General features: G+C 33.8%; 1 protein-coding gene across 2 annotated transcripts in view; it reads left to right on the top strand.

Annotated features, from left to right (window-relative positions):
* The window catches only part of LOC119834603 (kinesin-like protein CG14535), a 176,368-nt gene that overhangs the window by 115,337 nt on the left and 41,892 nt on the right, over window positions 1–19,139 (top strand). For both annotated transcript variants that reach the window (XM_038359004.1, XM_038359006.1), the window contains one exon: window positions 13,736–13,898. In XM_038359004.1, the coding sequence (XP_038214932.1) occupies window positions 13,736–13,898 (163 nt within the window). The remainder of the gene's footprint in view (window positions 1–13,735; window positions 13,899–19,139) is intronic.

Here is a 19,139-nt window from a genome sequence, read left to right as displayed (position 1 = left end):
CGAGATAATCCTGATTAAATAGTAAGATTATAACGACAAATCAAGCGTGACAGAGGGAAATTGTCCAATGAAATCTGTCCTCGGAGATAAGGAAAAATTGGGTACACCTGAGTAATTTGTATTAGTGAACGTGGATTCTGTAGTAGCTGTGTTACGTGATTTTAAGCGTGTTTACTGTCCTAATTATCGTATTGTTTGGTCTTTTATGTCGATACAAATTGTAGGATCGTGTGAAAGAAATTGTATTTTTTCAGTAATATTATCTTCGTTGGGGCAAACTGTAAATTGGAAAATAATTTATAATTATTTTGAAGAAAGAACTAAATCTTCTTTAAACTTTTAGAAGTAGACCAAATTTTAATGGGACAACATGGGAGACAAGATTTTTAAAATATAAAAGAATTATAAAAATCGGTTTAAACAGTAAAAGTTCGCAGGTAACAATCTCAATAAAATCGATAACCTGCAACTTTTTTGAAGTCGGTATATAATAATAATCATTTAGGAAGTGGCGCCATAAATCACTTGATTTATTGCATGAGACATAATCATGAATTTATACTAATATTAAAAGCTGAAGAGTTTGTTTGCTTGAACGCGCTAATCTCAGTCACTACTGGGCTGATTTGGATGAAATTTAGTACAGAGATAGTTTGGAACCCAAGAAAGAACATACATTTTTATCACGGAAATCCCACGGGAACTGTGTAGGGAAAACTCCGGAACTATCTTTTCCTATGACTACGCGGGCAAGGCCGCGGACGGTAAGTTAGTTTTTAATAAAAATTAAGGATAAACGAAAAAACGATTCGTTTAAAAAGGGTAATATTAAATAATAACCTAAAAAGCGTTAACCATGTTATTAAGATAGTACTGCGTCCAAAATTAATTTATAACGCACCTAAACATATGAACTGCGTGCTGTATATTTCAAAAGCTTCCAAACAGTTACGTCGCTAGAAAGCGCCCCTCGGTTTTTAATCAGGGCGATATGAAACCCCTTTTCACGGTTAGCATCAACGATATCACTTGCTATGATGCATATACACGTTGATTCTATGCCGGTATATGCTTCGGACTTCGCAATTTGTCGCTCCGGTGAAATATTTGCATTAAATTTTCTATATGACGTTCTTGCAACGTCATATTTGTGTCAATAAGATTGCTTGTTGAAATGACATGTACTAACTTTTTCCCGGCTTCGCCCGCGTGGTCAAAGGAGATTACCAGTTGTCATGTAACATGTCATATTTAAATAGCTATCTATTGAAATTTTGAAATTTCTGCGTGCTTCACAGGCGCCTTATCTTCTCTTCCCATAGATAACCCTGCGGTAATAAGTAGTCCTTGTCACTTTTTGGTCTCCTAAATGTCGCCAGATATAATAATCTTGTCATACAACCGCTCCACCTAACAAATATGCTTCCATATTTATAATATTAGTAAGGATTGCGTGTTAACACGACATTCTTTGATCTTGATTGTATTTTCTAATAGTACAGGCTGTGGCTAGAGATTTATATTATGTTTTACTTAATCTAAAATATCTAAGACATCTTACTCCCAAATGTTTAAATTGATTCATTGACATGTCAATCGATAGTATGATCCCATGAGAATTACTGACATCCGATAATATAACTTAGTCGAACATATCGAAATCGCAGTGGTGGCTCAGTGGTGAGAACCTCGGACTTCAAAATCGATAAGTCGGGGTTCGAGACCGGGCGGGCGTGCAGGAAATAAATTGATTTTTCAATTTATCTGCGCATGTGGATAACATCACCACTGCTTAAACGGTGAAGGAAAACATCGTGAGGAAACCGGCATGTCCAAGAATTAAAAGTTCGACGACATGTGACATCTGCCAACCCGCACTTGGCCAGCGTGGTGGATTATGGCCTGAACCCTCATAGGAGGCCTGTGTCCCAGCAGTGGGAACATATATAGGCTGATGATGATGATGATGATGATGAACATATCGAAATACCGACCAAGACGCATATTTTATGATCTAACAAGATATTTGGCTTGCAGTCACATTGTGTAGCTTTTTATACACAATATATAATATCACTGTAAAGTATTAAACAAAGACGCTTTTTCTGTCTCTTCCTATGTGCCTATGTATGCTTAAACCTTTAAAAGTACGCAACGGAATTAGTTAGAGTTTTCTTAAATAGGTAGAATCATTCATTACACATAAAGTGTACAATAAAATCTAGTAAACTACATCGAATTTAACGCGTGCGAAGCCGCGGGCAAAAGCTAGTTTCTTATAAAACACGACATCCATTCAAATGCAAATGAATGTAGGTCTAAACGAATTTCTCACGTCAAAGGCGTCGTGAAAATCGAGACCTGCATCTATTGCGCTATAAATACATTTCCAGAACATTCGATCGCTTCACTAAACCTTTACACTAACGCAGCTAAGTCACATGTTCCATCAGCTATTTCCACCGGTGCCGTGGGGCCATGATTTATTCATCCATCCACCCCCATTCCACCCGAGATTCAGCACTAAATCTCGCCACAAGTTGCGCGACAAAAATATCATTATGTAAATTTACATAGAAATAAAGGCGTGCTGTGGGAGTAGGTTCGCTGTTTCAACAGCTAGGGCTGGATTTGAATGGGTAATTTCTTTTAACTTCTGGTATCGGTTCCGTGTTGGTAATAGATCTAAGAGGTGGTTATGCGTTGTTTACTTTAATCCATTTGAAAATATTTCGCTCATAACGTTTTTACATTTTTGGCGTAACATTTATAATAGTTTGTTTTTTATACTGAAAATTGAGATTATAGTGTGGATATAACTTTTTTAAATTACATTTCTACATTCACATTAATATAAATATATCTGACACTTTTTAATTAATTTATTTATTAATTTTTTTATATATTTATTTATTATACACTTACAATTGTACATGCATTTTAAGTAAAATATCTTATTATACATTTACATTTTTCATTTATAATATACATTTATTTATTTACATTTATTATTTCATATACACATAAATTTTTTGACATTTTTAAATTAACAATTTATAGCAATTACGATTTAACACTTTTTAATGTTATATACTCACAAACTCCAGTTCATATCTTCCTCTACGACCCTTTGATGCATTCACATTTCTAATTACATAACATGAAACACAAAATATGTAATTTTGAAACGGAAAAGACATTTTTTCGCTTAATAAAGTGAATATTTTTGAAGCATATTATCATCTGTTTATTCGTTCCTATTTAGGTGACCAATAAACATATATCTTCTTACATAGTATTTCACCCTAAATACATAAAGATTATTGCAATAAATAGTACAAACCACAAACTCTGCCTTTTATCAGACTAGCTGCGCCCCGCGGTTTCACCCGCGTAAGTCCGTATCCCGTAGGAATATCGGGATAAAAAGTTGCCTATATTTTATTCCAGTTGTCCAGCTGTCTACGTACCAAATTTCATTGCAATCGGTTCAGTAGCTTTTGCGTGAAAGAGCAACAAACACATACACATCCTTACAAACTTTCGCATTTATAATATTAGTAGGAAGTAGGGTACAGAACTTAGTTTAACACCCTTTGCGTATATTGCATTGGCTTCTATCACGTATTATTAAGTCAACGGAGATTAAAATACAATTCTATTTAGAAGAAATTCAGGGCATTGTAACATTATACCCGTGTGTATATAACACACGTATATGTGTGTGTTAATCTGACGCATAATGTAGAACATTACGTCTCGTTGATACAATATTAAAGTGCTATCCCGTTAATGACTATAACATTTAATAATATATACTAGCTGCGCCCCGCGGTTTCACCCGCCTAAGTCCGTATGACGTAGGAATATCGGGATAAAAAGCCTTGCCTTGCCTATATGTTATTCCAATTCTCCAGCAATCTACGTACCAAATATCATTTCGTAGTCCAGTAGTTTTTGCGTGAAAGAGTAACAAACACACACACATCCTTACAAACTTTCGCATTTATAAATAGTATGATGGGATTTGATATAATTTTGGTGGTTTACCAATTTTTGTGCCCAAATAATTTTTGGACTAATCTAAGATATTAGTTTTTTTGTTTATTCATTATTCCATCTATATATATATATATATAGAGATTCATTTATATATACATATATATATATATATAAATGAATCTCTATTTCCCTTGGTCGCCATTACTCGTGAACGGCTGGACCGATTTCAAAAATTATTTCACCATTAGAAAGCTACATTTACACTGAGTGACAAAGGCTATATTAGTACTACGGGTGAATCCGGAGCGAACAGCTAGTTTCAAATAAAAATGATTGTAATCAAGCTATCCCAATCTCTTACAATTATGGCGTAAGGAACGCTTATATAATCACTGACATTTCCAATGTCTATCGCTATCGACACGAAATCGACGTTTGGACAATACGTGCTGTCTGTTTAACGTCTAACCGCTGTTATTCAATGAACATTGAGCACATTGTTTTTGTTCAGTGTCAAAGGAGTTCAAATCTATTGTCTATTTTTCCGATATCTTTTTGCTTCTGGTAACACTCACTTGCTTGTATAGAGCCAATGTGTTAAAGCAGAAAGGCGACTTAAGAAGAGTATAAACTTTTATAATATTTTCGTACTTTCAAGTTAAGTTTAATCCTTTTGTGCCTACTGTACATTAAAGAGGAATAGTGTTCAAATAATATTTATAAACTACATTTATTAAGTACCACATTTATGACACATGAAACGGTTAAAGTTTGTATCAACCGAATATAAAAAAAAATATTTAAATACAGATTATTAAATGTCGCATGTTGCTCTCATCGTTTAATTTCTGTACCAACAATAGGGTTTTTACAATTCCAAAAGTGCAAATACTGCAATTTATCTTTTTAAATGATGCCACACTCAAAATTTCGACTTCCACGCCCCAGGGCAACCCTATCCCCTCGCGGGCTGGCGTATGGTTTTCCTCATTTCCTCCGGAATCTCTTACATTTATTTTTTCTTCGTATTTGTATTCGCTTCCTGTAACGTCATATATTTCTTCTGACGTCTTCATATCGTTTGGGGTGCCGGGGTGCTTTGTGGACGTAATAAGTTTATAATTTAATAACAATGCGTTTCGGTTCTGTTTTGGTAATACGTTTGTAAGATTTGTTTAACAAGAACACCTTTTCTGGAATTTCTCCCGCGATAAAAAATACTTTTTTTCAGATATAATCTATATCTACATTATCACATTATGCTTATCATTTAGAGCAAGCACAAAATCTTGCGACGTAGAAAACTACCGATTTTTTTCACTTGTACTGTACTCGTTGCTACTGAATTTTTTAAAGTCTATTAATAGTACAACATTATAATTATTAAAAATCAAGAAAGAACGAAAACTCTTGCAACTTATACAAGAATTAACTTTTGCCCGCGGCTTTGCATGCTTTAAATTCGACTTATAATAAATATTATTCTCTTGAATCACTATGTATTAAAAAAAAATCCCATCCCATCAAAATCCGTTGCATAGTTTTAAAGATGCATACATAGGGACACGGACGGACAGAGAAAGCGCCTATATGTCATACTATGTAGTGAAGCGTAACGCAATAACACTACGACTATTATTCACAAAGCATTATATTAATCCAGACATAGAGCCTACTTATACTTTTTCACTTTCCATAATATGCTTAGTCGCGTAAATCTCAACCCGTGTCGCTTAAACCTGTCCCATATAAAATGACTTGACTTTAGTCGCGAACACGGGAATTCCTCTTTATGGCACTACAAGCCTCCCGAGTCCCGGGATCACTTCGCATTTTATGAAATCGTCAAGTCAAGGGGTGAATTGGTTGTTATATATGACGATGGTTTTAGTTATGCTGGTTCGCAAGCGTGAATATGAGTGAAGACAAAGTTACTGGTAGGATCGTGGATTCTTGCTATGGATTTTCTATACATTTTCGGTGATGTTTGGATGAAGCTAATTTAGATGTATCATATTCTAGTGCACCTCCTTTCAATAGATACATGGCGACAGTTTGCACGTGCTTTTAACTGATTAACATTTGTTTCCTTAAATACCAAGACTTTTTTTGATAGTCTTAATCGGGGTCTAAATTGAGGATAGCCGATTCTACTCTAGTGTCTTGACAATTGCACCAAGAAACTTTTAAGACGAATTAAAAGTAAAATCTTCTTAAATTACAATATAAAAGTTGCTCTAGAAACGTAATAACTCTAACATCAAACGGACAACTTTGTTTGCAACCTTAAATATGCAAATACGCTAGGCATTAACATTGACAGCGATAATTAAATAATAAAATATAATAGTTTAAAAAAACTAAAAAACACGCTTTAACAAAAATCATATTTTGCAAATTGAAAACTGGAATAATTTTATCAAATTAGTGTATTGTCATCGGTTCTCAATAAATCTACAAAGTTTGAACGAAATCTGGCCGTTTAAAGTGGGTCAAAATCGCGCCCAAAGAAGTCGGTTACAAACAAACATACAGGTGAAGCTAATAAAAAGCGTGTAAAAAACACTCCCATTGTCCAATCTCATTTCCCAACCAAACTCACTCATAAAGGAAAACGCCCGTAAATTCATTGTGTCTTCCAATAAATGGTACTTTTAAATAAACGGCGCGTTGTTTAAAATGGCGCCCTTCGCCGAAACTTTCCATCTGGATACAATACATACATACACGTCCGTTTACGGAGATACACTCATGGCTTGATCGTCTGTCCAAGTCATGAGAAATTGCGGGATATTTACATTTCATGTTACATCGCCGTCTATGTAACAACAACGCGTATCAAACAGCTCTTTTAATAACATAACATCGTTTCTGTGTACCAAGTTGTCTATTCTAATGATACACCTTTATTTTAATGCGCGTATTGCTATAAAAAGCATCGCTTTGTATTACGAAATCAGTCATCTAAATAAAAATAAGTAGAAGCAAACAATCCGCTACGTGGTGACATATAGATAATGGAGTTTGTGAATTAGGAAAGAGTATAGGCGTCATTAGATAATCCTTTTTCAGTGGCGTAAGTACAATGCTTTAGTACGGTTTCTACAGATAAATGCTTTATACAGCTGTGTAGTTTTATATTGTTTGGATTACTAATAATCTAGCGAATGGTAACTGTTTGCCAATCTTTTAAATGATTTGATGGCCCAGTGCTAACAGCCTATACTAAGCTATACTTATAGTTCTTATCCTGTTTTTAACCTTATACACGATGTAGATTTATAGATCCGCTACTCTCCTAACATGTGCCTAAGGAATGGACACAAAAACTGACTGTTTCGTCAGTAAAAGGAACAAACTGGCACGCAACAATGCCATGATCTCTAATGAAGAGTTTTATACACAAAGCTACCAACTCTTTTATTAATACCCCGTGTTGTGCTTCAGACTTATCGCATACAGGGGGTTTCTTTTTTTATACAAACCACTATATTTTTATCGAGGTATTCCGTTTGAAACTGCGGCGAGGTTTCAAAGGGGCGTGACTAGACAGGCGAGCTATCGTCATAGAATACATGTTTTAATCTAAAATTCACGTCATAAAACACAGTGTAAAGTTGACAGTGGAGCTTGGAGCACTTTTTAGTTGCCAACTATGTGAAAAATAACGTTTCATTCACTCAATATTGTTCACAGCTCTTACGCTATTAGATGCAACTATCGAGGAGTTTTCGGCAAAACTAACTTTTTTTAATCATTGTTATTCATCTATCTCATTATTTGATTAAGTTATTTCTTGAACGTAAGGAGCGAATTCTTAAAAGAAGGTGCTATTAACTATTGCGAAAGAAAAACAATTCTCAGATATTAACTAAATGCAGTCGAGCGATCGCAATCAAGCTAATGAATGTATAGATGCTGAAAATAAAATTAATAATACCGGCTGTTAACACAATTTCTCAAAAAAAGAAATAAGAAAAGAATTATTCAAATACCCATTAGCTTCAGGATTCTTCGAGGATGAGACGTATACGCGACTGTACCGTAATTTTTCACATAAAATATTCAACTCATGCAGGATGGAGTGTACGCGAGTGTACTGCGGTGTGTACAGTCATTTGTATAATGGCCTTAAAGCACTCGCTAGTAAACAAGACTGTATTTATGATATCAATAACAGAAAGATCACTTGCGTCGAGGTGGCATAATCTCAATAATTTTATATGCAGAACTGTATACTTTTTTGAATTAGGATTAAATAGTATTAGTTTCCATTATTTTGGTATAACGATTTGTTTATTGTTGCAATCCTTTAATGGACACTAACCTAAAACGTACAGCACGTCACAGTAACGTACAATACGTTGGTTATAGAAAATATATTTTTTTATAATGAAAAAATCCATCGCCCATTCAAACAATACAGAATTATCTCATTTTTCCTCCTACCTACACATATAGAGATATAGAGATTATATATACAACATATAGAGATTATCACATACAAAAATCGACTAGTTCTGTAGTTAATCATCATTTTTGATGAGCAATAAGGTTAGGTTTTTGTGTCTCAATAACTTCGTACATTCAGATATTAAACATTTTTTAAACGCTCATTTTTTTACCCAGATAATTTATACACATGACGCGGCGACTAAGTTGCAATGTTGAAATGTTTAATACCCACAAAAAATAACTAAATATTAACTTTATAAGTCCAACCTCAACTTAAAGTCTATAACTTCACACTAACCTCAGACTAGACTATTTTTTAAGATGGCAACACGCCAGTAGAGTACGGGCTTGCATATTGGAATTAAATTGTTTTCGTCTTTTCGACCGTGTATAGAAACGCGGCTCGTGACAGCTAAACCAAGATGGCGGATTGACGGCGAATATTTAAACTGTCCAATAGCGTGTGCCGATGCATTTCTAGTTCTTCTTGTATCGAGTTTGAATTGAGAACGATAATAGCGTTCTTCGTTGAACGTTCGATTGAACTTATGTGAGACATTCTAATGTATCGACTTTTTCAAATATCGAATAGAACGAATTCCTATTATTACTGTTGTTACAATAATTTTATACATAAAACGAAATGAAACCTGTTTTAAATATTGAAAAACACATCATAAAGAATGCAACAATAAATGAGATTGAAAATAAGTCATATACAGATGTTAGTCAGAAACAGCCAAAAAGTTTTCCTAACACCATTTGTCAAATATAATCACACAAAAAACAACTCAAATTTTTATCTAAACCGTTTAATTTGAATTATTCCTTTCAATCCATCTAAACAATTTAATGATATGAAAATTGCATACACATATTGTTATAAAACAGTATTTAATAAGCAAAACTTCGTAAGCACAGCAAAACAATGCAACTATAACTAGTTAAAAGTTAGATTTTATGTCTGTTTGATGCTCTTAAATAGTGTAGTGTCGCTAATGCAATTCAATTTAATATCGAAAGTTTGAATAGCTTAAAAGTATGTTGCTATTAAAGGTAGAAGTTTGTTGATGAAATATTAGCAATAGTTGTTATTAAACACAGAACATATTGAGTTTGGTTAAGGAATGTAAGAACCGAGTTTTAATTAATACACTTATATTAGCTTCAGTATGTTTGAGTTTTCAAAAAACCGACTTTAAAACCTTAGACTCGATTCCGTCTTTAAACATGCAGACTTGATTCAAGCTTTGTAGATCAAGGATCGGTGACAGTGCAATAATTTTTTCTTCAGGTTTATCTTATTATCCTGATTAGGTCGCACGATGAAATAATTTTACGTATACTCTGTATAAGAGCAGGAAGGACAATTTTGTTCCATCATCAAAGTGTTAATTTCAGTTTTTTAATTTTATTTTGATAGTTAGATAAAGATTGAATCAAATCAATATGTAATTAGTCCTCAGCATATATGGACCAAGACTTCAGATTTCGTATAATAAATAAACCTCTGGTAAATAAATACGTAATAAAACTGTATTGTCAACTTGTAAGTTCACAGATAATATATTTGTTTAATATGTCATAAAAACATGTAGTAACTTATCTTAAAATTAATTTAGCGTCGCCCTCCCTCATAAACTTTCTTATAATTTACAGCAAGCCGTCATATAAACGCAATTTGCGTAATTCAAATCTCTGATATAAAACACTTATTACTATTTAGCGCCATTACAAAGTAATGAATTTCAAAAAATGTAACGACACGAGAATTTATCGTGACGTGTTTGTCACGCGACACGACATCGATAGGGTTAATAAATTTATTGTTACATTGTAATGCTCATTTATAAAAAAGTGTAATTTAAGTGGTTAAATTTTATTTTCATGAAACCTTTTAACAAGTGATCATTTACCGGTTGTTTTATTTTTGTCAGAGCTGTAGATTTTTTGATTTATTACAGGAAGTGTTTTACTTTTTTTGTATAAAATTAATATATATCCCCCTTCAAAATAAACTTGTGCATATAAGTTTTATAATTAATATTTCGAATGAAATGGAGTAGACTTAATCCAAATCATCCTAATATTTCGAGCCCCTGGTCTTTTTGTATGCGTTGGATCCACTAACACAAAGTATTGTCAGTCTGGCAGAAACCAAATGACTGACTCTCCTATACCCTACTCCTGTTAACACTCATCCAATACTCTTATAACAATACAAGCTACATAATTTTCACACGCCCACAGTAAAACATTACAAGGAATACCACCCACAACCCCGCTTCCATACTAAGAAGCGAGACGAAATATTCCTAGAAGGGAAATCTAAAAATAATAAAAGCTAGCTTATTCATGGTACGAGGAACATTCTATCAAATGTCAGAACGAGGCCTTTGGATTGTTTTCCACGGAACCGGCGGCCCGTGAAATCATAGGGTATAACATCTTTTGAAATTGCTTCGACATGTCGCTTATTCTATCTTTTATAAAATGTATAAAATCCGACAGGGCGATGCGGAATTTTGACATTTTAACGGAAATTGTTGTAGCTTTATTGCTGCGAGGTATGTCAAACAATTACAAATCGATTAATGTTAAGTCACGTTTAATTTATTTGTTGATTTCAATTATTTTAAAGTAATGAGTAATCTTAATATAAATATAAACCAATTGCTGTTGGTTAGTCTCGCTAAAACTCGAGAATGAATCGGCTCATTATGTTTATCGTGACTTTGATGCATTTATAATAGACCAGGAAAGGTTTAAAAAGTAAGAAAAATAATTACATCGCAGGCACCAGCTTTCAAATATAAAAGAATCATAAAAATCCATTGACCCAGTAAAAATAAGGAGGTAACAAACACAAAGAACAGTTGAATAGATAACGTCCCCATTTTTTAGAAGTCCGTTGATAAGGAATTATTAATAAATGTTAAGCAAGTCTAAAAAACTACATAATAAGATAAATCACTTATTACTACAACTAACCTTCAATGTAATAAACAAGTTTCAAACTTATCCATGGGATGAGATTCCATGCAAATACATAACTTTCTTCAACACAGACGACGTCGCGAGTAACCACAAGTATTAACATAATGTACTTTAAACTTCAAAAACAAACAGAGCAAAAAATCACGAGCGCCCGTTACAACATTTATCTAGTCCGATATCGCGATTCCAACTTCAAAGGCAAAAATAATTTTCCTGCTCTTTGTCCCAACTACGGCTCGCAGTAACTTTGTTAAAAGTTTACGTGAAATATGTGTTCGAGTTAAAATATGAATTTAAAACACGCAATTTTCATATACTGCGGGCTGATTATTGTCGAAAATGCGCGAGCCAAGAGGACGTTACCGTCGCCCCTTGATTTTTGAATTATTTTTAATTAAAATCACGATTATTCCAAGTATTATGATGGAGCACAACTTTTTGTGTTATTCATTCACTAATTTGTATGGTTATACCATAACCCAATTTTGTAACTCGACGAAAAAATTAATAGGTACTTTCTGAGAGCATAGTATAAATTATAGTAACAGGGAAGAATACACGACACTATGTGAAACGTTAAATATCATTTATTAAAAACCAACAAAATTTATTCAGTTTTTTTGTAATAATAACTAAAGATCACAGTTACAGTACAGTTCACAGATTTTTAATAAAATCCCATTACTAATTATAAACGTTTTTAAAACATATATAGGTATAGAGATTAGCTAACATTTTTAAGATGCGTTTAAATTAGTAGCATTATTTATTTTTTTTCTTTTGTAGAATAGTATATAGGTATCTGTCATTGGTACATGACATATACCTATATATAAGATTATAATATATTGTGAATTATAGTACGAAATTAGATCCCGGGTCTCGGTGGAATTGCCTCAAATGAAATATATAGGTCACATTGTGTCATACATCATTTAACCCACACTTAAGAGATAAGAAGTAGATTTTACCATTATTTAAGGTTCAAGATAATATAAGTATAATCTTAATGTCTCAGTAGGAATGTTAATAGTTAGCAAATAAAATACGAGCTGCGTCACGCGATCGTCGCACGCTTCGAGTGTTTTTTTTTCAAGCTTTTCGAAAAACCTGCAATAACACTTAGTGTGTTTAAAGGACTTTACGTATTAAATTCTATTACCGTTTTAAACGTTTTTTATTTTAATTATAAATTTCCTTTATAGTATTGATCAAAGCAAAAAGGTGACACTCTGATGTAAAAATATCGGAAAATTTTCGGATAACCTATTCATTGGTGGCTCAGTAGTTAGAACCTCGGACTTAAAGCGAATAGTCGGAGGTTCTAGTCGGAGATCGACTATATGTAACGTCTGCCAACCCGCTCTTGGCCAGCGTGGTGGAACCTGAACCCCTTATAGGAGGCCCTGCAGTGAGAACATGTGTGGGCTGATAATGATAAACCAATTTATTATATTGGGATATCTAATAATAAAGCACTGCATATGCACGTTTCTAAATTAACGTCTTATCGTTTAAAGTAATTAAATAGCATAATTATCTTCCATTAAAAATTGCATTGCCTTGAGCTTTTAGGAAAACGTAGCTACCATCCATAAAATTTGACATAAATAAAATTACACATGTATTTTATTATTCATCAATTTATTTCTTAGATGTAGGCTGGTTTTCCGAATGTCAATTTGTTTACGCCTTCCTTCCCAATACGATATAATTGAAATTTCACAAATATGAATTATTGAACAGTCGAACATTATTAACGGAATACTCGAATGCAAAACGTAAAAGAATTTTCAATTCCGAACTTCGAACCCGCGTCTCGTCACGTAAAAGACATCCATCAGCGCCCCTATGCGTTGCATTGACGCGTTTTGAAAAATGTAAAAAGGTCATTCGGGACATCACGTAAAGTTCATTTGTTACGGAATTCCTTAGCGATTCCCTGTTATCGGATATTTGATGATTGTTAACGGAATGGCGACTTTAAATGAGGTGTATTTTATATTTGTACTTTAATAACTTCACTATTCAACCTAAAATGGTCATGCATGTTTTAATATACGATTAAACAATGTACGATTTGTTTAATGGCCATCAACAAAAAAAATGTTTAGACAAGTATTCTAATACCAACATTTGGCATGAGCCCATCGCACCACCACCACCACCTTCAGAAAAGCCAAAAGCCCAACTCAGCAACATGCAAAAGCCAGAAGTCTCGCCAATATATCAACAGACAAACTCACCAACATAGTTTCTCACCATCAATACCATTCTGCAGGACAGCGAAATGCAGCGGAGGTTCACCACACAGAGAGAGAAGGCGGCGGGAGGAAGAGCCTCAGCCTGCAGGCTTCAGTGCGGCGCTGCACCGTACCCCGCCACCCCCGCCCCCCGCATTGCTCCGGCGACTGGGGGTTAAGGAACCCACTGGACTCGGCAAGGTAAGCGACAGATCAAACGCAAATCAAACGTTTATCAAACTTTTAAAGAACACTTTTGAATTGATGTACGTAGTGAGTTTACGTGAATGTGTCAAAATGTGTGTGAAAAATGCGTCAAATTCAAAACAAAACATTTAAGAACATCAAAGTATACTTCTTAGTGCTTCAGCTTCAAAGTCATATATATAATATACATATATGACAAAGTCACTTTTTAACTTTTTTTGTATTACATTGGAATGTAGGCACTAAGGACTTAAGGATACCATACAAATTTCAAAAAGAATCCCTATGTATATTACCAATTTCACAGATATGCCATGGATCTGAATTGAACGTATTTACTATAGAGATGAACTAAACTACGAAAGGATTGTCATGAAAAAGTGAAAAAAAAACATGAAGGTACTGAAATAGTATGTTTGCGGAAAGGCTGTTAATCTGAAGTGTACGCGAGCGATGCCGCGGGCGAAAACCTAATGGACATATATAATAGTGCGTTTTAAAGAATGTGTTGTTATTCTTTCAATAATATAAATTTTAACGCAACCTCGTGTATTAAAAACCTCTTCTTATGTCAATACACAGACTCTTAACCCATTTATATGGATTTAAAGTCAAACCATAAGTACGAATGCTTTTTACAAGTTGTAAAGTCAAAGAGACACGTCAAGTTGCTCTCAAAACAAACTCAGATCGTACGTGTCGAGACGAAGTCTAGTCGATGATTAAAGAACTCCACCGAGAGCCGACTCCAAACTTAGTCTTCTCGAAAAACCAACATTTCCACAGATTATAATCGACCGGCAGACAGAATAAAAATGGGCACAGATAAAAATATTCGGTATCGATCGATGAAAATATTATGATTCTGAAGATGAAAAAAATGTTTTAACGTTATTTCGTTAGATGTATTATCTGTTAACAACAAATCATACATTTTTTCTGTTGAATCTGTTATAAATGGAAAAATATTTATTAATTAAATTGACATTATGTATACACAAAAGAGAATAAAGTACTTCCTATTCCTGAAGCTTTATAATTTCAAAAAGACGCATCCTATTTTCGCGTGTCACAAAATCTTACATAACACAAAACCCACGCAATATCACCAAAGCACCAGCGTAGCAAACAGACAATAACTCAAGACGTACAGTTAACCAGGTCTCACTAATTGGTCCCTTAATGAGACAACTGATGATCTTCCCTAATGAGCACTTCAAGATAATAATCTTTTATTAGCTACAGCGGAGAGAGATAAATCTTCCTTTGCATATCAATGAGGTAGAGGTTTGCTAAGTTTTAGTGCCGTTAGGTGGCGCTGATCTCGCTTATTTTGCGTTAATACATTGCTACCGCTATTCCGCTTTCTTACCGCCTCCTTGGCACAGTGGTTAACACGTGAGTGTAGAACCAAGGGTTCCTGGGTTCGATTCCCGGTATGGAATCATAAAAAAGTCGCAGTCTAGCAGGACGCATAGGACTTATAACCTACTTTGCTTCATCTGCCCCATACCCCAGAAGGGGTTTAATTTAACACTATTATAGCGCTTGAAACGATATACATGCAGTGTCGAGTGTGAATATTAAATTCAAGATTATTTTGATATAGGTATTTAATTTTATTTTGTTTTGTATATATCAAGGTTAAAAGGACTGCTTTGAATATTATATATACAACTGTTATACAGTTATGTTATACATACACTGAGAATTAATTACTATTATTATTTAAGACGATTTTTTTAAACCGAATGCAGAATTTATGAAATTCTAAAATATCCGAATTGTGATTTAGGTAGAAAATGCGAGCAAACTTCTGACCTACTACGCCATATTTCCCATCTTCTCCATCTCCACGAGGATTAATAAAGTTCAAACTTATCCGTGTTCGTTAGCGCAAAAACCTGATTTCATGCTCCGATGCCTGCCGATGGTATTAGAGCAAATTTAGCATGCAACAAGTCACCTAGATTGCACCTTCGTGACGACGCGTGATTTGCAATTTTTTTTTTAATGCACTGCCAGTGACATGAGCTTTTTGGATTTAATATGTAGAATGTCATTTTTATATTTAGAACAGAATGTTTTGCGAACTTTTAACATAACTTTGTTCAAAATCGATGTAAATTTATCAGAATTAAAATTAAAGTTAAATTATTAAAATGCTTAATATTATAACCGTTCTTGGCAGTTGTTACACTGGTTAGCGTTACATTAAAATAAAGTGAGTCCTTATTTCATTTGACGTTTGTTCTTGCAGGGCACCTTGTTATAATAATGCATTTAAAAATAAAGTTTATGAATTCATTTCTTGAACAAAATAACTTAAGATTATAATATTTTGTAATTGTATGTATATTATTATTAATAGTATATCAGTCATGCCAATCAAAAAATTCAAATTCAAAACTGGTTAACTAGTTTTAAATTGTTTATTTAAAACGTTAGAATATAATTCCGATCACGAAAGACGTTAGAAGTTCGATCGGACGCCGGTAATGCGATTAGTGACCAAGTTCATAGTAAATTCAAATATCTCCGCTCTCGTGGTTTGAATATCGGAAATATTAATAGAGTTCCAACTAGAATAATAATGTAATCTCATTTCTGTGTCAATCCTCTTTGTTTGGCCATTCATAGAACACCTTTTGAATTTATAATAAGTTTGCTAAATACATACATCAAAAGTAATGTTTAAAAAATGTTGATACTTATAAAACGTCACCCTTAGACTGACTAACTTGCGTTGATAGATCAACGCAAACTGTACCAATCGGACTGAAATTTGGCATGCAGGTAGCCACTCTGATATAGGCATCCGTTAAGAAGGGGTTTTCATAAATTCTACCCTCAAGGGGATAAAATAGGCGATGAAAGTGTGTACCATGAAAATTTGTTTAGACCGCGCTGGTGAAGCTAGCTAGTATGTTAATTATTGTTCACACTTTACCTCTGTTAAAAAGAGACGATACTAATACTTTATTACTAATAACAATTAATAACATCCTAATTTTCATATTGTCTTGATTTTTTACTTTTTTTCTTTTGTTTTTAATTATCCGATAATCCAATTCTAAAATAGTGCACAATAAATAGCAACATCTTATAAAACCTTAATAAACGCTAGATTAATCACAGATCTGCATTTAAGAACTAAACGTTAACCTCAACCACGCGCTAACCGCATGCTAGCAACATCATAAGACAACCTAACGAGGTACGCTGCAAACCCCAGCCGACCTAGGACTAAGGTTAATGTTACATACACTGCGCAATTTATGCTTGTGCCCTGGGAATTTACAGTCACTGTTATTTTACCGGTATTTCAACGTGTAAAGGGATTCTTGTCAGCGAATTACAGTACATTGAAATTCATAAACTGAGATTAATTTTAAGGGAAATAATAATAATACTCTAGCAGTTGATATGCAGATGGAATTTTTGATATGGCTTGTTTATCATTAGTGTTTTAGCTCCTAAATACCTGATTTTATACAAAAATATCATATAATTTACTAATGCTAACGAATCATTGCGCTTGTATGTATATACTTACAGTGCCTCCAACTTATCTTTGAAATGGCGAAAAATTCAACTAAAAGTGTTGAATTGTTATTGTGTGTTCTGTGTGTTTTATTGCTATCTTTCTAAAGTTTAATCGTTAAATATGCCGAAAGCGTTTAATGATGATGCCCGGGATATTATTCTAAAAGAAGCACTGATGTGACAGTGACGATACCCTTTATTTCAGATATAAATTGGTGGCACTAGAGTAATTGAGTTATTGAGATTCAGCGAATCTCGCTACTACTGCTATAGAAATCCTTATTCAGTAATATACGAAAATACGAATCAAATTTTTAAGGTGCAAAATAAAACGCTTTAAATATTTGAATATCAAACATATAGCACACATATCATGTTTTGGGTAAATTTATGCATCCGAAACTTCTCCTTATGAAAACACGTTTCATATCTGAAACTACTTAATTCAAGTCTGTTTAAGGAAGATTAAACTTTGGGGATTAAAAATACGCGTTGCATTCATTTAATCCCTCTTAATAATTGGATGTAGAATTGTATAATTATATTTGCCATATACAACTGGTCTGCTTACAAGCACTCCAGGTAATATTTCTTCTTAAAAAAATGAACGTCAAAATTTTATTTTCCCAACATTTTCACTCTTTATGAATCAAGCGTCCACTATCAAAGCGGCTATTAAAAATATTGCAAAAATTCGAAAAAAGAACGTCAGCTTTTTAAAAAAATACGCAGCCATTTGCAATTCTATCAGACGCAACTATTATGATATTGACAGGCTTTTGTGGGCAAAACGTAAGCCGTAAAAAATTAACAGACACGGATGGTATGTACGGGCGAATTTGCAATTCTTGATAACGGCCGGCCGTTGTCACAAAAACACTGGCAGATAAGCGGGTTCCACAAATCCTGTAGCTTTTGGTCTCTAGTGTAATATAGAATATGTAACGCGCGTTTATTTGTGCTTTGTAATTTTCATCGTTTTAATAGTTTGCAAGAGGTGAGCAAACAAACGTTCCATATGCATTCATGTGTTGCCACACGGGTACCTTATGAAGATATAGTTGGATAAACTGAGAATTAAAAATATTTCACTACAATACTAACATATATTATTTAATCTGTCTGAAATCTTCGTGCTCGTAGACTTAACAGTTTTGAAGATTTTAGATAGTACCTCTATTGATCTATCAGTCAGTACATCTATCACACAGAAAATATTTTAAAAAATATCGATTTATACACTTTCGAGTTTTCGTCGAAAATATTATGAATATAATAATCAATTACTACATTTAATATGCGGTCCGAGCAGGCTTCATCACGATTTTATTTTGGTCATCTCACACAAGGGAAGGTACCACACCGCCACAGAAATCGGGATTAAAGGCATGCGAATGCCACTGCGTTTTTTTCATTGTGTGGAGCAGTCCCATATCCAATTCCTCAAGCGGAAAGATAGGATTCCATTTCATGGTTGTCGTCAATCCTTTCCTAAAAAAAAGAAAAAAAAAATACATATTTTAATATAATAATTTTCAATGTAAAACCGAAGCCGCGGGGTAACCTTATAGTATACAATCATGACACTAATACAGTTACAGGTATCGACCTACATAAGGGCCCGGACAAATATCAACGGAGATTGTTTTGACGCGTTATGAGATTTACGTCCCTTATCCTAGCTTTTAT

This window comes from Zerene cesonia, chromosome 19, assembly GCF_012273895.1.
Source record: "Zerene cesonia ecotype Mississippi chromosome 19, Zerene_cesonia_1.1, whole genome shotgun sequence".
Classification (NCBI taxonomy): Eukaryota; Metazoa; Arthropoda; class Insecta; order Lepidoptera; family Pieridae; genus Zerene; species Zerene cesonia.
The sequence above is the reverse complement of the archived record's forward strand: the minus strand, read 5'-3'. Positions and strand labels throughout refer to the sequence as shown.